This window comes from Limulus polyphemus, unplaced genomic scaffold, assembly GCF_000517525.1.
Source record: "Limulus polyphemus unplaced genomic scaffold, Limulus_polyphemus-2.1.2 Scaffold1231, whole genome shotgun sequence".
NCBI classification, from domain to species: Eukaryota; Metazoa; Arthropoda; class Merostomata; order Xiphosura; family Limulidae; genus Limulus; species Limulus polyphemus.
The window spans coordinates 45711-64003 of NW_013666841.1; the positions used below are offsets into that span (position 1 = coordinate 45711).

At 35.2% G+C, this 18293-nt stretch overlaps 1 protein-coding gene across 1 annotated transcript in view; it reads left to right on the forward strand.

Annotated features, from left to right (window-relative positions):
- The first annotated feature begins 264 nt into the window (after positions 1–264).
- LOC106462715 (E3 ubiquitin-protein ligase Rnf220-like) overlaps positions 265–18293 on the forward strand; it is a 67431-nt gene continuing 49402 nt past the window's right edge. Inside the window, exons 1-2 of the mRNA XM_022390038.1 lie at positions 265–761; positions 8706–9384. Of these exons, the coding sequence (XP_022245746.1) occupies positions 633–761; positions 8706–9384 (808 nt within the window). The 5' untranslated portion in view covers positions 265–632. The remainder of the gene's footprint in view (positions 762–8705; positions 9385–18293) is intronic.

Sequence of the window (18293 nt, forward strand, 5' to 3'; positions counted from 1 at the left end):
CACGTTTTGCTAGCGAAAAGGTTTAAACTTTGTGGTATTTGGCAAGATTAACAGTGTTTCTATTATAAAGCTGCTAACCAATGAATATTCGGAACGTGAAGTGGTGAAAAACTTTAACGCGCGTTTAGACATTGGTTTGTAACGGAAATGAGTTATCTGTGCGCGTGAGCCAGTGTCTGGTACTGTGCAGGGCACGTGTAATTGATATAGTTTCTAGCGAAAGGCTCTGGGATTTAGGGCTTGACTTTCAATCTTACTGATGTTATTGAACAATACTCTTATTTCGCAACAATAGTTGTCTTCTGTATTTTTAATTGTAACACGAGCAGAACGCTTGAGTATGATGTAAGTTGTTTACGATCTAACGTTTTGTTGATTTTTTTTTTCTCAGTATTATACGCGTCATTGAGAACAGACCACCAAATCTCACGTCTGACCGGACAAATCCAGTCTTTGACTAACATATCAATTTACTATTTAATCAAGCATTATAACACATACTATATCTTGTGGAATGTCTGTGCTTAAGCCTTTTTCCGTGTTTAGATTTTTGATATCTCTCCGTCTGAAAGTAACAACATTGTGACGAGAACCGGAATTTGGCTTCACTGTTTCAGCATTTTGACTTGCTCATGTCCAACAAAGCACAACGAACTTTGGCTCAAGTTACGCCAACTCAAGGCATGGCTAGTCACAGCAGCGGTTTCCGTGGGAGGCCAGCATTTTTCCCAGCACCTCTCAAGTTTCCCGGCAGTATGCAGGTAGGGCTAAGCCGTCGACCCCAGCAATGTTGTCACTCCTTTTTTTTTTATTCCACTTTGTTTTCGATAAGCTATAGATAAAGGCATGTCGCTGTTTCGATAATGATTACAAGTAACCATCTAAGTCTCAAGTGTTTAATTAATATATGCTAGTTTTTCGTAGGATCATAATTATTAAAGTTGTCAGGTGAATAGTTGATGTGATATTTTGCCGTAAAATAGAAGTAAGCTTTTCCTAAATATTCTAATGTGTGTGCCCTGTTTCGTTAAGACTGCCTTAAAGTCGAGCACGTGCTTGCCATCTCGCCTTCTAGGGACGATTGACGTTAACTGGCTCCTGTGTATCTTAATGAATATAGTTTGTCACTATAATTTATACATTATTAAGTATTATTGACGTGTATTGTTAATTTTCGTGCTCACGTGTCTATAAATAGATAGATTGATACACGATAGTAATAAGCATACTTATACGGGGAACATTAACGGTTGATTGTCACTTTGTTACCCCAACAACAATAATATATATATTCCTCTCGACCGAACCGTAACAATTTATCCTCAATCCCTCACTTTTGAAGCTCAAGTTACACTTTTGACGACAGTTATACTATATACACACAGAGTGTTACAGTATGTAAACAATGGTGACAGTGTTATACTACATAGACAATGACGATAGTGGTTATACCATATACCACAATGACGACAGTTACACTATATATATACACAATGTCGACAGTTATACTATATACACACACAATGACGACAGTTATACTATATACACACAGAGTGTTACAGTATGTAAACAATGGTGACAGTGTTAAACTACATAGACAATGACGATAGTGGTTATACCATATACACAATGACGACAGTTATACTATATACACACAGAGTGTTACAGTATGTAAACAATGGTGACAGTGTTAAACTACATAGACAATGACGATAGTGGTTATACCATATACACAATGACGACAGTTATACTATATACACACAGAGTGTTACAGTATGTAAACAATGGTGACAGTGCTATACTACATAGACAATGACGATAGTGGTTATACCATATATACAATGACGACAGTTATACCATATACACACAGAATGTTACAGTATGTAAACAATGACGACAGCGTTATACTACATAGACAATGACGATAGTGTTTATACCATATACACAATGACGACAGTTATACTATATACACGCAGTGCTACAGTATGTAAACAATGACGACAGTGTTATACTACATACACAATGACGATAGTGGTTATACCATATACGCAATGACGACAATTATACTATATACACACAGAGTGTTACAGTATGTAAACAATGACGACAGTGTTATACTACATACACAATGACGACAGTGTTATACTACACACACAATGACGACAGTGTTTATACTATATACACAATGACAATAATCTTATAGTATATACACAATGACGACAATGTTAAGTATATACTCGTTGACGACAGTGTTTATACTATATACACAATGACGACAACCTTATAGTATATACACAATGACGACAATGTTAAGTATATACACGTTGACGACAGTGTTATACTATAAACCAAATGACGACAGTATTTATACTATATACATAATGACGACAGTATTATACTATGTACACAATGACGACAGTGTTTATTACTACATACACAACGGCGACAGTGTTTATACTATAAACACAATTACGACAGTGTTATACTATGTACGCAATGACGACAATGTTTATTACTACATACACAACGACGACAGGGTTTATAATATATACACAATGACAGCAGTGTTTATACTATATACACAATGACGACAGTGTTATACTATGTACACAACGACGACAATGTTTGTTACTACATAGACAACGACGACAGAGTTTATTACTACATACAGAACGACAACAGTGTTTATACTATATACACAATGACGATAGTGTTATACTATGTACACAATGGCGATAGTGTTATACTACATAGACAACGACGACAGAGTTTATTACTACATACAGAACGACGACAGTGTTATACTATGTACACAACGACGACAATGTTTATACTATCTACACAATGACGACAGTGTTATACTATCTACACAACGACGACAGTGTTTATTACTACATACAGAACGACGACAGTGTTATACTATGTAAACAAAGATGACAATGTTTATAGTATCTACACAATGACGACAGTGTTATACTATCTACACAACGACGACAGTGTTTATTACTACATACAGAACGACGACAATGTTTATTACTACATACAGAACGACGACAGTGTTATACTATGTACACAACGACGACAATGTTTATTACTACCTACACAACGACGACAGAGTCACAGTAAACATAAAAGTGTATTTATATTCTATTCAGTTCAATATGCAGTGCATGTAAATGGCTATTTTTGGGTTAGTTTGTAGAATTGAGCAGATAACCTTTACCTTTATGTCGAGATCTGTGATAAACAAATCACTAACTGTTAAAAAATTAGAATTATTCGTTGTGGTAAATATTTATTTTCTATTGATCAAGGTTGCCCTCACCTGGACGGTTATAAAAATGGCAGTGAAGTGTTTTCTTCATGTTTTGTTTATGTTGTTTTCACCTAGATGGTTAAGAAAACGGTAGTAGAGCGTTTTGTCTATATTGCTTCCGCCTAGGTGGTTAACTAAATGGTAATGGGGCGTTTTGTTCATGTTGTTTTCACTTAGATGGTTAAATAAACGGTAGTGGAACGTTTTGTTCATGTTGTTTTCACTTAGATGGTTAAGAAAACGGTAGTAGAGCGTTTTGTCTATATTGCTTCCGCCTAGGTGGTTAACTAAATGATAATGGAGCGTTTTGTTCATGTTGTTTTCACTTAGATGGTTAAATAAACGGTAGTGGAGCGTTTTGTTCATTGTGCTGTGACATGATGGTTAACTAAACGGTAATAGATCGTTTTCTCCATCTTGCTTCAACGTGATGGTTAAATAAACGGTAGTGGAGCGTTTTGTTCATCATGATCTCTTCTGGATGGTTAACAAAACGGTAGAGGAGGATTTTGTTCATTGTGCTGTGACATGATGGTTAACTAAATGGTAATGGGCCGTTTTCTCCATCTTGCTCCAACGTGATAGTAAAATAAACGACAGTGGAGCTTTTTTTTTCCATCTTGTTCCCACATGATGGTTAACTAAACGTAGAGAAGCATTTTGTCCCTCTTCCTCTCACCTAGATGGTTACATATACGGCAGTGGAGCGTTTTTTCATCTTTGATCCATTTGATGGTTAACTAAACAGTAGTAGAGCGTTTTGTTTATGTTGTTTTCACCTAGATGGTTCAGAAAACGGTAGTGGAGCGTTTTGTTCATGGTTAACTATACGGTAGTGGAGCGTTTTGTTCATGGTTAACTATACGGTAGCGGTGCATTCTGTTTATCTTGCTCTCATATGATGGTTAAAATAATGGTACAGGAGCGATATTTCATATCGTTTTCACATAGATGGTTAAGAAAACGGAAGTGGAGCGTTTTTCCATTTTCCTCCCTCTTGGATGGTTAACTAAGCGGTTGTGGAGCATTTTGTATATCATGCTCTCACATGATGGTTAATTAAACGGCAATGGTGCGTTCTGTGTATATTTCTTTCCCATGATTGTTAACTAAACGGTAGTGGAGCGTTTTGTCCATCTTTCTCTAACCTCGATTGTTAACTAAACGGAATAGTGGGTTCGTTGGGTATTAGATAGAACATATATAAAATTTTAAATAATCAACAGGTGCCGTCACTGTTGCTTACAGGGGATTGGTTGGATAACAGGTAGAACATATAGGTATCGTCACTGTTGCTTACAGTGGGTTGGTTGGGTATCAAGTAGAACATATATGAACTTCTAAATAACCAACAGGTGTCGTCACTGTATTTACAGGGGATTGGTTGGATAACAGGTAGAACATATATAAACGTTTACATAACCAACAGGTGTCACCACTGTTACAGTGGGTTGGTTTGGTATCAAATAGAACATATATATAAACTTTTAAGTAACAAACAGGTGTCATCACTGTTATTTACAGTGGATTGGTTGGGGTATTAGATAGAACATATATAACCTTTTAAATAATCAACAGGTGTCGTCACTGTTGCTTACAGGGGATCGATTGGTTGGATAGCAGGTAGAACATATATATAAACTTCTAAATAACCAATATGTTTCGTCACTGATACATACAATGAGTTGGTTGGGTATCAAGTAGAACATACATAAACTTCTAAATAACCAATATGTGACGTCACTGATACATACAGTGGGTTGGTTGGGTATCACCTACAACATTACATTAACTTTTACGTAACAAACAGGTGTCGTCACTGTTATTTACAGTGGATTGGTTGGGTATCAAGTAGAACATATATATAAACTTCTAAATAACCAATATGTTTCGTCACTGATACATATAATGAGTTGGTTGGGTATCAGGTAGAACATACATAAACTTTTACTTAACCAACAGGTATCCTTATTGTTACTTACAGTGAGTTGGTTGGGTATCAGGTAGAACATATATATTCTTTTACATTACCAACAGTTGTCGTCACTGTTGCTTATGATGGAGTGGCTAGGTAACACGTAGAACATGTATAAACGATTAAATAATCAACAAGTGTCGTCACTGTTTATTTTTGTACTGTTGATGATGTTTTATGATTTTTCAGGGAGTTATCAGTAAAAGGTCCGACCCTGTTTCTGAAGATTATGTAGTCACAAGATTAGATTATTTCCATTGAAGTGTCACAGTATTAGATCATTTTCAACTGTAGTGTTGCATAATTAGATTATCTTTCATAATTAGATCTTCGATATAAAATGAATCTTTATTTTTCTATAACTCTTTTATAACTGGTATTTAAGTCTGGTGTGGAAAAAGGTTTTACAAGCCTGGAAAACAATAAATATTTAGACTTCTAATACACCTTCTTACATTGTTTGCTACTTGATCGTTTTTTCTGTATCATTATGGAAACTCAGCTGAGACATCTGTACAATTTTCATTGCTTATACATATTTATATACAAGTATATTTGTTACTGCAGAAATAAAGGAAGCTATAAACCAGGTTTATTGTTTGTTTAAGAATTTCAAGGAGGTAAGAAAACCAGCCAGTTAGTTGTAACTGTATGTGTAATTTTAATGTCTTAAGGGTGCGTAAGCTCTTTCGAAGAAACGCCGGCTGTGCAACATGGGTAGGATGTTTCTCAGCCGGGGAGGGAGTCCCCCAATTTGAAGTCAAACGAGCTGCAGTAAAGACTTGACCCTTTTATTCGGAAATCACCCATTTGCAAGGATAATTCTACTGTTAGAGAAACGCGGTGGAATTTAGCTAGCCATTTATAGTCAAATAGCAATCGAGTCATGAATAGGACAGTGTCGAAAGGCTCTGTTTTATTACCCCAGTTAGAGCTACTGGGAACACTTGCTGTTCAATAAAGTACCATTTCTGGTCGACTTCTTGGAACTTAACAACTCCCTCTACGTTAGAACCGTTAAGGTACTTCATAAAATCTACCTGCTTCAATATGTGGAGATTTCATCCCCAGCCGGTCTCTCGGCGTTTCTTCGACGTCAGCTGCCTCGGGCTGAGATAGTCTTGCTAGCAGGAAACACATCCGCGTGTAACAAGAGCATCGGTTTTCCAACTAGCATTCGTTCGTATCTATACGAAACAATACACTTAGAGAACTCATCGTTTTCAAGGTCGTATCAAAGAGTGTGAAACCAACTAACATAATAAGTATTCGTTCACTTCATTTTGTAAAATACCTTTTTGTTTTTCTTAATTTTTAAAACGCAATAGCTATAAGGTACGAAACAAAGTGTATGCAATAAAAATTTCTCGTACTTATATAATTATTTATTGTCCCAATTTCATGTTATTCTATCAGCACGGGATCTATGACGTCACAATTCCTAGGAGGAAAGCTCACGATGCGTTTTTATTAATGAGCCCTGGAAAAACAATCAAACTTGAGTTAACTTGGATTGTTTGTGCATATGTTTGTGTGGAAACCAGGTGTTTATCATGAAACGCCGCGTGTCTATAGTAAAAATTGCTTTCTCTGCGTTTTCATTATACAATGGCTTTACATAATTTATATTTATATGATATAAGTAGCTTGTGCCATTTTTTCTCTAAAAAACTGTACATCTTGTGCACTGAATGGCTTTACATAATTTATATTTATATGATATAAGTAGCTTATGCCATTTTTTCTCTAAAAAAACTGTACATCTTGTGCACTGAATATGTAAGACTAGTTGATTTATTTTGTTTATTTTCTATTGTTTTTCGTATTTTTTTCACGTGGAATATTGACTCCCTCTCACCATTTGGTTTTCTCTATGAAAATGGAAAAACCTTAGTTCTTAAAAGAATATTTTCCTTCCAACTCTAGCTGTGATGATAGATGATGTGTTTTGAATGAAGAAGTAGATAAGAAGTACATTATATTAAGACGATTTTGAAGCCTCAATACGTCGTTTTAGACCAGTACGTCTTCATATAGATGAACATTAATACCGATTTATTTCATTCTCCAGCTATTTGAAGTTTTGAAGTATGGAATGATTGAATGGATATGGCGTGGAACCCATCTTCTGTACTTATAACTTGTGTTGCTGTTCCAGATGGCTATCTTCCTGGATTATTTTGCATACTGATGCTTGGGATACGTGGGTGACAGTTGTCACTGACTTATCTTTTACAAGTCGCTTTGCTTATAATCTTTAAGGCACGATTTGTTGAAAGTTTCTTTCTTGATGGCCCTGGTTTCCCAAAATGATCCATATTCCTTTGTTTTCCAATGCCAAATTACAAATCACAGATCTGAATACATTTTTATTATCTGTATGTATGACTGTTTTGTGTTGGAAAGAGCTGTTATATACCCTTCTCAAAAGCGATCAATTAAACTGTCAGAATGTGAATCTGATACATTCCGTTACACAACGACATGATATCAGTTGTAGATGTCACGTGACTTGCTAATTTAGGTATTCAAAATAATTTAGTATAATATATTCAACCTTTTTTAGAGTCTGATTAATATTCAACACTACTATCTTTACAATACACTTATATTTATATATATTACAGTGAAGTTTGTTATTCTGCCTGTAGTCTGATCCATATTCAGCATTTCAATTTTAACGTATCACGATGAAGTGATAAATTGTGGTTGTTGCCTGATCAATATACAACACTGTGTAGTAACCGTATCACGATGAAGTGATAAATTGTGGTTGTTGCCTGATCAATATACAACACTGTTTAGTAACCGTATCACGATGAAGTGATAAATTGTGGTTGTTGCCTGACCAATATACAACACTGTGTAGTAACCGTATCACGATGAAGTGATAAATTGTGGTTGTTGCCTGATCAATATACAACACTGTGTAGTAACCGTATCACGATAAAGTGGTAAATTGTGGTTGTTGCCTGATCAATATACAACACTGTGTAGTAACCGTATCTCGATGAAGTGATAAATTGTGGTTGTTGCCTGATCAATATACAACACTGTGTAGTAACCGTATCGCGATGAAGTGATAAATTGTGGTTGTTGCCTGATCAACATACAACACTATGTAGTAACCGTATCACGATGAAGTGGTAAATTGTGGTTGTTGCGGTTTTTCTTTTAGAATGCTTTTTAAAATATTTTTGTAAAAACCTGTGGATATACGAGGCTCTTAAGAGATTTATAAGTTTTCATATTTGAATTTAATATAATAAAGAAGTAACAAGACAATCAAATCACAGATATCAATATTATAACAGAACGCACATCATCAAAGATTCTGTTCACCATTTTTAGACTAATGAATAGAAAAAATACTCAGTCATCCAGTTATTAATTTCTAATTGTTTTACATCACAGGGTCTACAAATGTGCATGGACAGTTCACCTTATCTACCAGGCGCAGTCGGTTCTCCCGCCCTCGTGACCCTCACCTCACAGGCAGATGAGTCCGGCAAATCTGGTCTACAGATGCATGGTCTGCGTCCATTCTCCTCCTCCCAAGAACTTGACAAAGAACCTGTCTCGCCTTATCACACGCCCTTCACGTCAACTGCTGCTTTTCCTCTTCACACTATATTCGGACAAACAGACTCATACCCCACCATGCCGACCCACCTTCTCCCTGTTTCTTCCCCCATTATGACCCCTCCTGGTTTGAACAGGCAAGTGAGCTTCCTGAATTCTGGAACGGGGGGCGCCTTTAGACACCTGGGAGTCACAGATGATCGAAGAATTAATGGATTTCATAGATCTGCTTTTGTTCCCACTAAATGTTTGAAAGTGGACAATTCTGATTTTTTAACGTCTAAGTCTTTTCAGTATTCACAATACCAGGGTACTTTAAATTCGTCCTTTCTGACCCCTCCAAACAGCAGTAGTACTCCCTCCCTTACAGTGGAGCTATCTCCCTCCGCTCAAGTTAAAGAAGAATGTTCTACTGATCTCTCTCTAGCTTCTCCCGAACCTCGACTGGCCGAAACTCCAACCTCTGTAAATCAAGAGCAAGGTACATCCGATGAAGTCCATCATCATCAAAGTAAGGCTGTTGTTTCTTGTGAAGCTAATAATTATTATGATTAAGATTCTTTGATACATCCAATGTAGTTCATCATCATCAAAGTAAGATTGTTGTTTTTTATGAAGCTGGTAATTATTAAGATTAGTATTATTTAATACACCCGATGAAGATCATCATCATCAAAATGAGGCTGTTGTTTATTGTGAAGCTAATACGTATTATGATTAATATTATTTGATACACCGATGATATCCATCATCATCAAAGTAAGGCTGTTGTTTTTATAAGTTAGTAATTATTATGATTAGTATTATTTGATACACCCGATGAAGTCCATCATCATCAAAATGAAGCTGATGTTTTTTGTGAAGATAATAATTTTATGATTAGTATTATTTGAAAAACGTAACTGATCTTTATTTCACTCCAAACCACCTATTATAGACAAAAGGCATTTCAAAAATTATGGATTTATTTAATTTCATGACGATAGCGAACTTAATGATAAATGGTAGAATCAGTAAAAACCATAAGGATTGTTTTATCAAACCACAATCACAACGTTCTGACAGACTTGATCAACAAAGATTAGGCAGTGTTATAAAAACATTAGTGATCTGGATACATTGCACTGTGATTGTTGGCAACATTCGAGAAGATACCACAAACTTAACAACAACACCTTCAGTTCGGGTAGAGCTTTTACTATACGTGTGATTGTTTTGTGTTAACTTTTAGTTGAATGTACTGTATTTTGATTTGAGAATGACAGTCTGAAGTTTTTGTGCAAGAAAACGAAATGTATCGTATGTTTGCTGTAGAGTGACGTCATTATGTGTTCTACTTCAAATAAATTCAGTCAGCTAAAACACTGTCTCAGCACATTAAGTACAGTACAAGTTTTCTCTGACCTTAACTTAGAATTGTAATCTACTGTTCAGTTTTACGAATACAAGTGGTATTAATTTAACTATTAAACATCAAAAATACACTACAAAGATGTGTATAAAAAAGGTGCCTTGTCGAACCAACAAGCACCTAGTTCTTGGAGAGTAACAAAACCTGCGTTTTTAGTAAACAAAGATGTACCAGAATTGTTCCAGATTGGGGTATTTTATAAGTGAATATAGTAATAGTTGGCTCAGACCACAGGATAAGCTCATTATCCATTTAACATATATACAGTCCTGTGAAACTGTAAGGAACCATTCAATTAAATGTGTATTATTATCAATCTTTAGGATGTTTCATAAGCAGTACCGATAAATTTCCGTTTACACTTTACAAACTTCGGAACATTAGTGAATGTCAATGTTTATAAGTCAATAAAATTAAACATTCAGCTACATTTGAGTGAAATGTATTGATTATAACTGTCGCCAAAATACAAATGAACGCTGCTATTCATCTAATTTCTTATTATCTTGCTGTTTTGACATTACGTAAAACAACACCTAAACTCATATCAATGATATCTTTTTAGAAGTTGAACAAATATGATGCCGATATCGCCATTAATTAAACTTCGTCAGTTCAATCTCATGTTTGAAGTACTGAATTTCATTCCGGTGTATTACTACTCATACGCCTGGACTATTTGAAACACTGAACTTCATTCTGGTATGTTACTACACATTTATCTAGACTATTGAAAATACTAAACTTCATCCAAATCTGTTACTCCAACTTTACCTGTTCCGTATGAAATACCGAACTTCATCCACATCGGTTACTCCAACTTTACCTGTTCCGTATGAAATACCGAACTTCATCTAGATATGTTACTCTAACTTTACCTGTTCCGTATGAAATACCGAACTTCATCCAGATCTGTTACTATAACTTTACCTGCTCTGTATGAAATACCGAACTTCATCCAGATATGTTACTCTAACTTTACCTGTTCCGTATGAAATACCGAACTTCATCCAGATCGGTTACTCCAACTTTACCTGTTCTGTTTGAAATATCGAACTTCATCCAGATCGGTTACTCTAACTTTACCTGTTCTGTATGAAATACCGAACTTCATCCAGATATGTTACTCCAACTTTACCTGTTCTGTTTGAAATATCGAACTTCATCCAGATCGGTTACTCTAACTTTACCTGTTCTGTATGAAATACCGAACTTCATCCAGATATGTTACTCCAACTTTACCTGTTCTGTATGAAATACCGAACATCATCAAGATCTTTTAATCTCATTTTTCGTGGTCGGTTCTGATTACTGATTAAGGACTATGTCTTCAACGTTTCGTGATGGTTCTAGTTATTGAAACCTGATCAAGGACTGTGACTCTTAAGTTCGTCTGGAAACTTATAATCAGCAATTTTCAAAATCTTTATTTACCAGTTCTCTAAAGTAGGGAATAATAATAGACTCCACTGAGCATTTTATTTACAACAGATTCATATTACAGTTATTATAAAATTAAATCATGTATTATATACATAGAGATAATTTCAAATACACAGGGCGAAAGTTGTGAACCTTCATACAGCTAGCTATTGGAAACGTGCTCCGTTGATATTACTACACAGTACCACTTTTTTGCTCACATTGTAGAATATGTTGCGGTTGTGGAAGCTGCTGTGGTTCTCTTCTGCACATCTTCAAGGGTATATTGGACCTTTGACAAAACCAAGTGCTGAATGTATAACACTAAAAGAAAAGTGTCATGGTAGAATGTGCAGATCCCTACACAACAGAATCACTTCCTCACGTTCTTGCAAGGTTTATGACATCCATACCATTTATTTTAACAAAAGAAAAACTGATAGTAAGTGAAACACAAATACGACTTAGAAGAACCGCAGTAAGTGCAAAACATCTGATGGTACACGACTTCTTCATTACCCCGTAAAGTGATTATCCTATCGCTCATGTAACGAAGGAAACATAATTTGGATCTCTATGGGTTTTGAATCCGTTTTACTTCACTTCATAGTAACCTAAATTAACTTAGGTATGTGAATAATGTTATGACATATAATATGGATTCCTTTTCTTCGTTAAGGAGAAGTTTAAAATCCATGTCGTGTAGTGACATTCGTGCAGGATACTAGAAGTCTTTGTTTAAAATACATGTCGTGTAGTGACATTCGTGCAGGATACTAGAAGTCTTTACTGATTAAAAACACGTTTCAAATCGTATCACTTCGCATTGAGTCGATGCTATTTCTGTAATGATGGCATTCCGCGGTAATTAAATTGTCCTTTGAGTAGGACTGTTCTTGAATGAAGAGAAGCGAAAGGATGATAACAAAACTTGTACTAAAACGTTCTTCGTGTGTTACGTACTTATTATCAGATTTTGCCTATAAAAATACAGAAACAAAGGTATATGATTTTGTTTAATGATTAGTCAAGATAATTCCGTACTTTTACACTACAAGCAATGAACAAAAAGTAGTGGAAAAATTTGGCATATATAAAATATGTGAATGTAAAAAAAGGTTTATATAGGACAAACTACAAGAAATTTAAAATTCAGACTGAATGAACATAAAATAAATGTTAAAAATAATAATATTACTATTTCACCTTTGGCAGAACATGTTAGTGACACTAATCACACAATTCAATGGGGGAAAATCTGGAAATTTAAATGGTATGAATATATGTGAATCTATTGAGATAATTATATGAAAAATTTAAATTATTGATTAAGGATGATGGACCTGATGGAAATGTTGTTACCAGATGGCGTGAAATTCTTTGATACGTAAATTAGTGTTTTGATAATTGTATAAATAGTATTTTTTGCAAAACATTACACTTCTGAGGATGACGCAGTAGTATACGTCGAAACATGTTGAGTGTATGAGATTGTTTTCCAGTCTCATCGGATTTTTTATCACTTTTTATCCTGTACAGTAATTTATTGTATTTTAGTAATTTTGAGACTGGAAACAATCTTATTTTTAAAGAATTGTGTATAAAATAATCGTTGTTTTTTAAATATTGTGAGTTTTTTTAACATTTGTTTTCCAAGTCTGGTTTGTTCTTATCAGTATCTACAGATGAACGAGACATTTGTTTTCCAAGTTCGGTTTATTCTTTTTATCACTCTCTACACACTATACATGAACGAGACATTTGTTTTCCAAGTTCGGTTTATTCTTTTTATCACTCTCTACACACTATACATGAACGAGACATTTGTTTTCCAAGTCTGGTTTGTTCTTTTTATCACTCTCTACACACTACACATGAACGAGACATTTGTTTTCCAAGTCTGGTTTCTTCTTATCAGTCTCTACAGATAAACGAGACATTTGTTTTCCAAGTTTGGTTTATTCCTCTTACCACTCTCTACACACTACAGATGAACAAGACATTTGTTTTCCAAGTCTGGTTTGTTCCTCTTACCACTCTCTACACACTACACATGAACGAGACATTTGTTTTCCAAGTCTAGTTTGTTCTTCTTTTCACTCTCTACACACTACAGATGAACGAGACATTTGTTTTCCAAGTTTGGTTTATTCTTTTTATCACTCTCTACACACTACACATGAACGAGACATTTGTTTTCCAAGTTTGGTTTATTCTTTTTATCACTCTCTACACACTACAGATGAACGAGACATTTGTTTTCCAAGTCTGGTTTATTCTTCTTATCACTCTCTACACGCTACAGATGAACGAGACATTTGTTTTCCAAGTCTGGTTTGTTCCTCTTACCACTCTACACACTACAGATGAACGACCGCGCGTGCAAATTGTTTGTGGCATAACTGTCTTTTCAGTGAAGATATTTGGAGGAAACGAAGGGTGAGTTGTTATCCACGACCTTCCCAACGGAACTAAGATAATAGATCTGAAAAGTTGTTGTTTTTACCGACAAATATACATTCATTATACGGCCAGTGCTCCGGTGCTCACTGGTGTTTCTCCAGTCAGTGGTATCCACCTGTGAGGTCGGAAACAATTCATTTCGCCTTGTCACCCAAGATGGCATACAGCCACTCGGCAAGCGAAAAACTTGTCATATGAGATTTTCGTAGAAACGCCCTTACATTTGTTGTGTGTGGTCTACGAATTTAAAAGTTTGAAACAGAAGACTTCTTGAAAATAATCTATCTTTAACTCATCTTCCTCCACCAAACGGATATTTCTCCGTCGTCGCAGTCACAGCTACGAACCTCAGTTTCAATAAATGTCTTAATGAACGGGTTGTTTCTTGATAGTAAAATACAATGAAATGTTGAGCACAGAAATTTACCCTATCTCTCCCTAAAGCATTGCCCTATAAACGCCCCTCTGCATTATTTTTAAAATTAAAATTGTTGGTTTGTAGTTAAGCACAAAGCTACACAATGGGCTATCTGTGCACTGCCTACCACATGTATCGAAACCCGGATTCTAGCGGTGTAAGTCCGCTGACATACCACTGTGTCACTGGAAGGTCAAAATTAAAATAAGTAAGCGCTTTTTTTGTCATCGTCATGATTTTTTTCATTGTCATGATGTTGAAAACATAAAATCTGACTTACCTGAAGTAAGGTTATCAACTTTGCTATCACCAATTGTGTGAAAATGTTTTATATTGTATTTCCTGAATTTTATTGCCGAATGAACATTAATATGGAGTGCATATCTAGAATTACATCCGGTGAATTTATCCTCCATACTACACGACCACCTGTTCCTATTACCCCTGTACCACACATAAACCTGCACTTGTTTAGCATGACGTCATCCAATCAACTTTGTGTAAATTAAAGGAAATTAATTAATGGAGGAAAACTTAAAAGGTAAAACCTATTTCCTTATTACCGTTCACTTTTCCTTTCTTGTTAGAATTACTCAGGGTGCTTGAAGGAAGGAGGGGTGAGTGGGTTCGGAAATCGTCTACCTGATGCACAGATCTTTGGACGAATGTTTAAGTTTAAAACTCCCCCACTTGATCCATCGCCCCCCCCCTCTCCATCTGATATGTAACGTCTATAAGCATGCCATGAAGTGAGTGGTATAAAACAAAGTTCATGAATTCACAGTTTAGAGTTTCAAACTTTATAATATCTTAAATAGAACTTAAGCCCGGTAGACAGAAGTTTCAGTTAAATATGAACCATTATATTTGAAACCCCTGGAAATATATAATATGTGGTAAAATCACTTGACAAGAATATCACCATTGTCAGTTTCTAACGACAAGCACGTGTAGATAAATCGTTACCCTCTCATCCCCATGGAATGTTTCTTTAAAATAATGTTCTTATTAATAATTTATTTTACAAAAGCAATAACTAAAAATAAGCATCACCTGTATTTATTTTGCACCTTCGTACAGTGCTGGATTTTTTTTATCAGTTAAGTGTAAAACTACGCTGTAATAACTACATGTATGCAATATACAAGGTCTTTTTGTAATGGGACGTGCAACATATATGGTACAGCTTATATTAATATGTGACACAACACTACATACGTAGAATACATATATGGTACAGTTTATATCATTATGGGATACAACGGTATATATATGGGCAGTTTATATGATTATGTGAACCCCGATTTTTAGCGTCGTAAACGTGCAGATAGATTTACTGCTGAGCCACTGCGGGCTGGCCGTGTAAAGAAATATCAAATTAACTCATTCAACATGAAAATATTCAAACAATATAAGGACAGGAAGAAATTTGTTTAACTTAGTTTCGTCGATTGTTTATTATGAAACAACTTTTTTTAACTTAGTTTCGTCGATTGTTAAAATAAGCAATCGACGAAACTAAGTTAAAAAAAGTTGTTTCATAATAAACAATCGACGAAACTAAGTTAAAAAAAGTTGTTTCATAATAAACAATCGACGAAACTAAGTTAAAAAAAGTTGTTTCATAATAAACTTAATTTCCTCGATTGTTTATATATATTTCAGAACAACTTTTTTGCACTGTGCAGCAGCTCCACTTACAGAGTACATGTTTGAACATTTTACCAGTTGGTATTTTACTACCTGTACATCGTTATCAGGTGGCCTCTTGTGTTTTAATAAACATAGTTTTTATCAACTGATTATCCGTGTTTCCAGCAACGTGAATTTGTCTTGCAGAGTAACTAACTGAGGAAAATACGACTTGAAGTTTTAACATGTTGATCTATTTCTGTGTATAATTTGTACGTGGCAATAAACCGGAGTCGATATCTTCATCTGACTAGTAGACATGACCCCAGAAGCTTGATGATCTTATGGCCTCCATAAAGTAAGTGCTTGTGAGAAGACTTCCTCGTGCATCCCCCCCCCCCCAGCCCTCCCCTTCCTAATACTTTGTTTAGTCGGAAAGCCTTTGATCCACCGATAAAGGTCAGAAATCTATACTGTCCAGGTAAAAGCCGCTTTTCTTCAGGATTGTATAGTTTGGTCACTGCACACAGTTGAAAGCGTAGTCAACATTTAGAATTATCATGTAGGTGAATTCGAATTGCTCGTGGGATTATAATCCAAATCACGCATGCAAAAACTCTTAATCCTTGCAGTAAATTCGCTCTTACGGAAAAGGCTATTCGTTTGTTGTGCCGACTGCTTGTTTACCACAGAGCTGGAATACCGGTTGCATTCACGAAATTTCTCGCACGTGTGAAAAGGGAACGTCCCACATTTTAGGGGCTGGAAAGTAACGCCGCTAATCAGAAGTGGGAGAGCCAAATCACCAGGGAGGTTCACCTAGTTTGTCAAGGAACTATTTCAAGGACAAGTAAGATAAATAGCTTGGACTAAGTTCGTAAAAGGAGAGAAATAAACGGATTAATTAGTTATTGTAAATTAGGTTCCTGTTTTGGTTGTGTTGACATCATGACCAGGGTGTTTTTCATCAGTAAGAATTTATGAAAGATACGTATACCATTATGCTCCATTATGTAGGGATGATGCAAGTACCATCACTACCATCTAGTTTACATTGCTTTTGAAGGATTGATATTAGCCATCCCTACATTTACTTCCTTTTTTGGAAAGTTTTTATTTACTTATCTACTGTCTTGTTCTGGAAATACTCTTAAGTTGTGTATGAAATTTGTAGTTTTGGAACTGATCTTAAATTTTGTATATAACGTGTAGTTCTGGAAATGATATTGTTTTGGTAAAATCTTATGTTATGTATGTAACCAGTAGTAACAGTATAGTATTAGAGATAAACTTTAAATTGCGTATTTAACTTGTAGTTTTGGACACTTATTGGTTCTGGTCTCTCAAGTGTTGTATTTCGGGATAACATTTTGTTTTTGTTCTTTCATTGTTTCAAGCCATACTTTATTCACAAATTTTGTTATTTCATCTCTACACGTCTTGTGAATGAAAATGATTGGCTGAAATATTACAACTTGAAAATAATACGTAACTTTAGAACTTATGGGACATAATAAAAGGTATCACTAGAGAGTGGATGTCACTTTCAGACAACTTTAAATAGGTGACATCCTATTAGCAATGTCTGTATGTTGTTTGAAGACCAACAAGAACATAAAGATATGTCTGAACGTGACATTTTGAATAGTTTCAAATAGTCATGTGATCATCCACTATACCTAAATTAAGTTTAAATACTTCTACTTGGTATACGAGTTTTATAGTAAAAACAGCAGTTACGTTTCAGGATGACTGTTAAAGTTGAAACACTTAAAATAAAATGCAAACACTTGGATGAGATTCTTAGTAGGTGTGATTTTAAGTGTTAAAAAGGAATCGAATGTTTATCATATTATTTTTCGCTGAAAGACATCAGGACATACTTGGGTATAAACCATCAGTTTGTACACTTTCTTCCTCAACAGAATAATTCACGTGTGTGTGACTTTAACGACCCCCCCCCCTCTCACTGGAAAAGAGAGAGAGAAAGAGAAATGTTAAAACTTCCACATTACACTTACAGTTCTTATATAATGGTAGAAGTGCTTGGACATTACATTTACAGTTCTTAGAT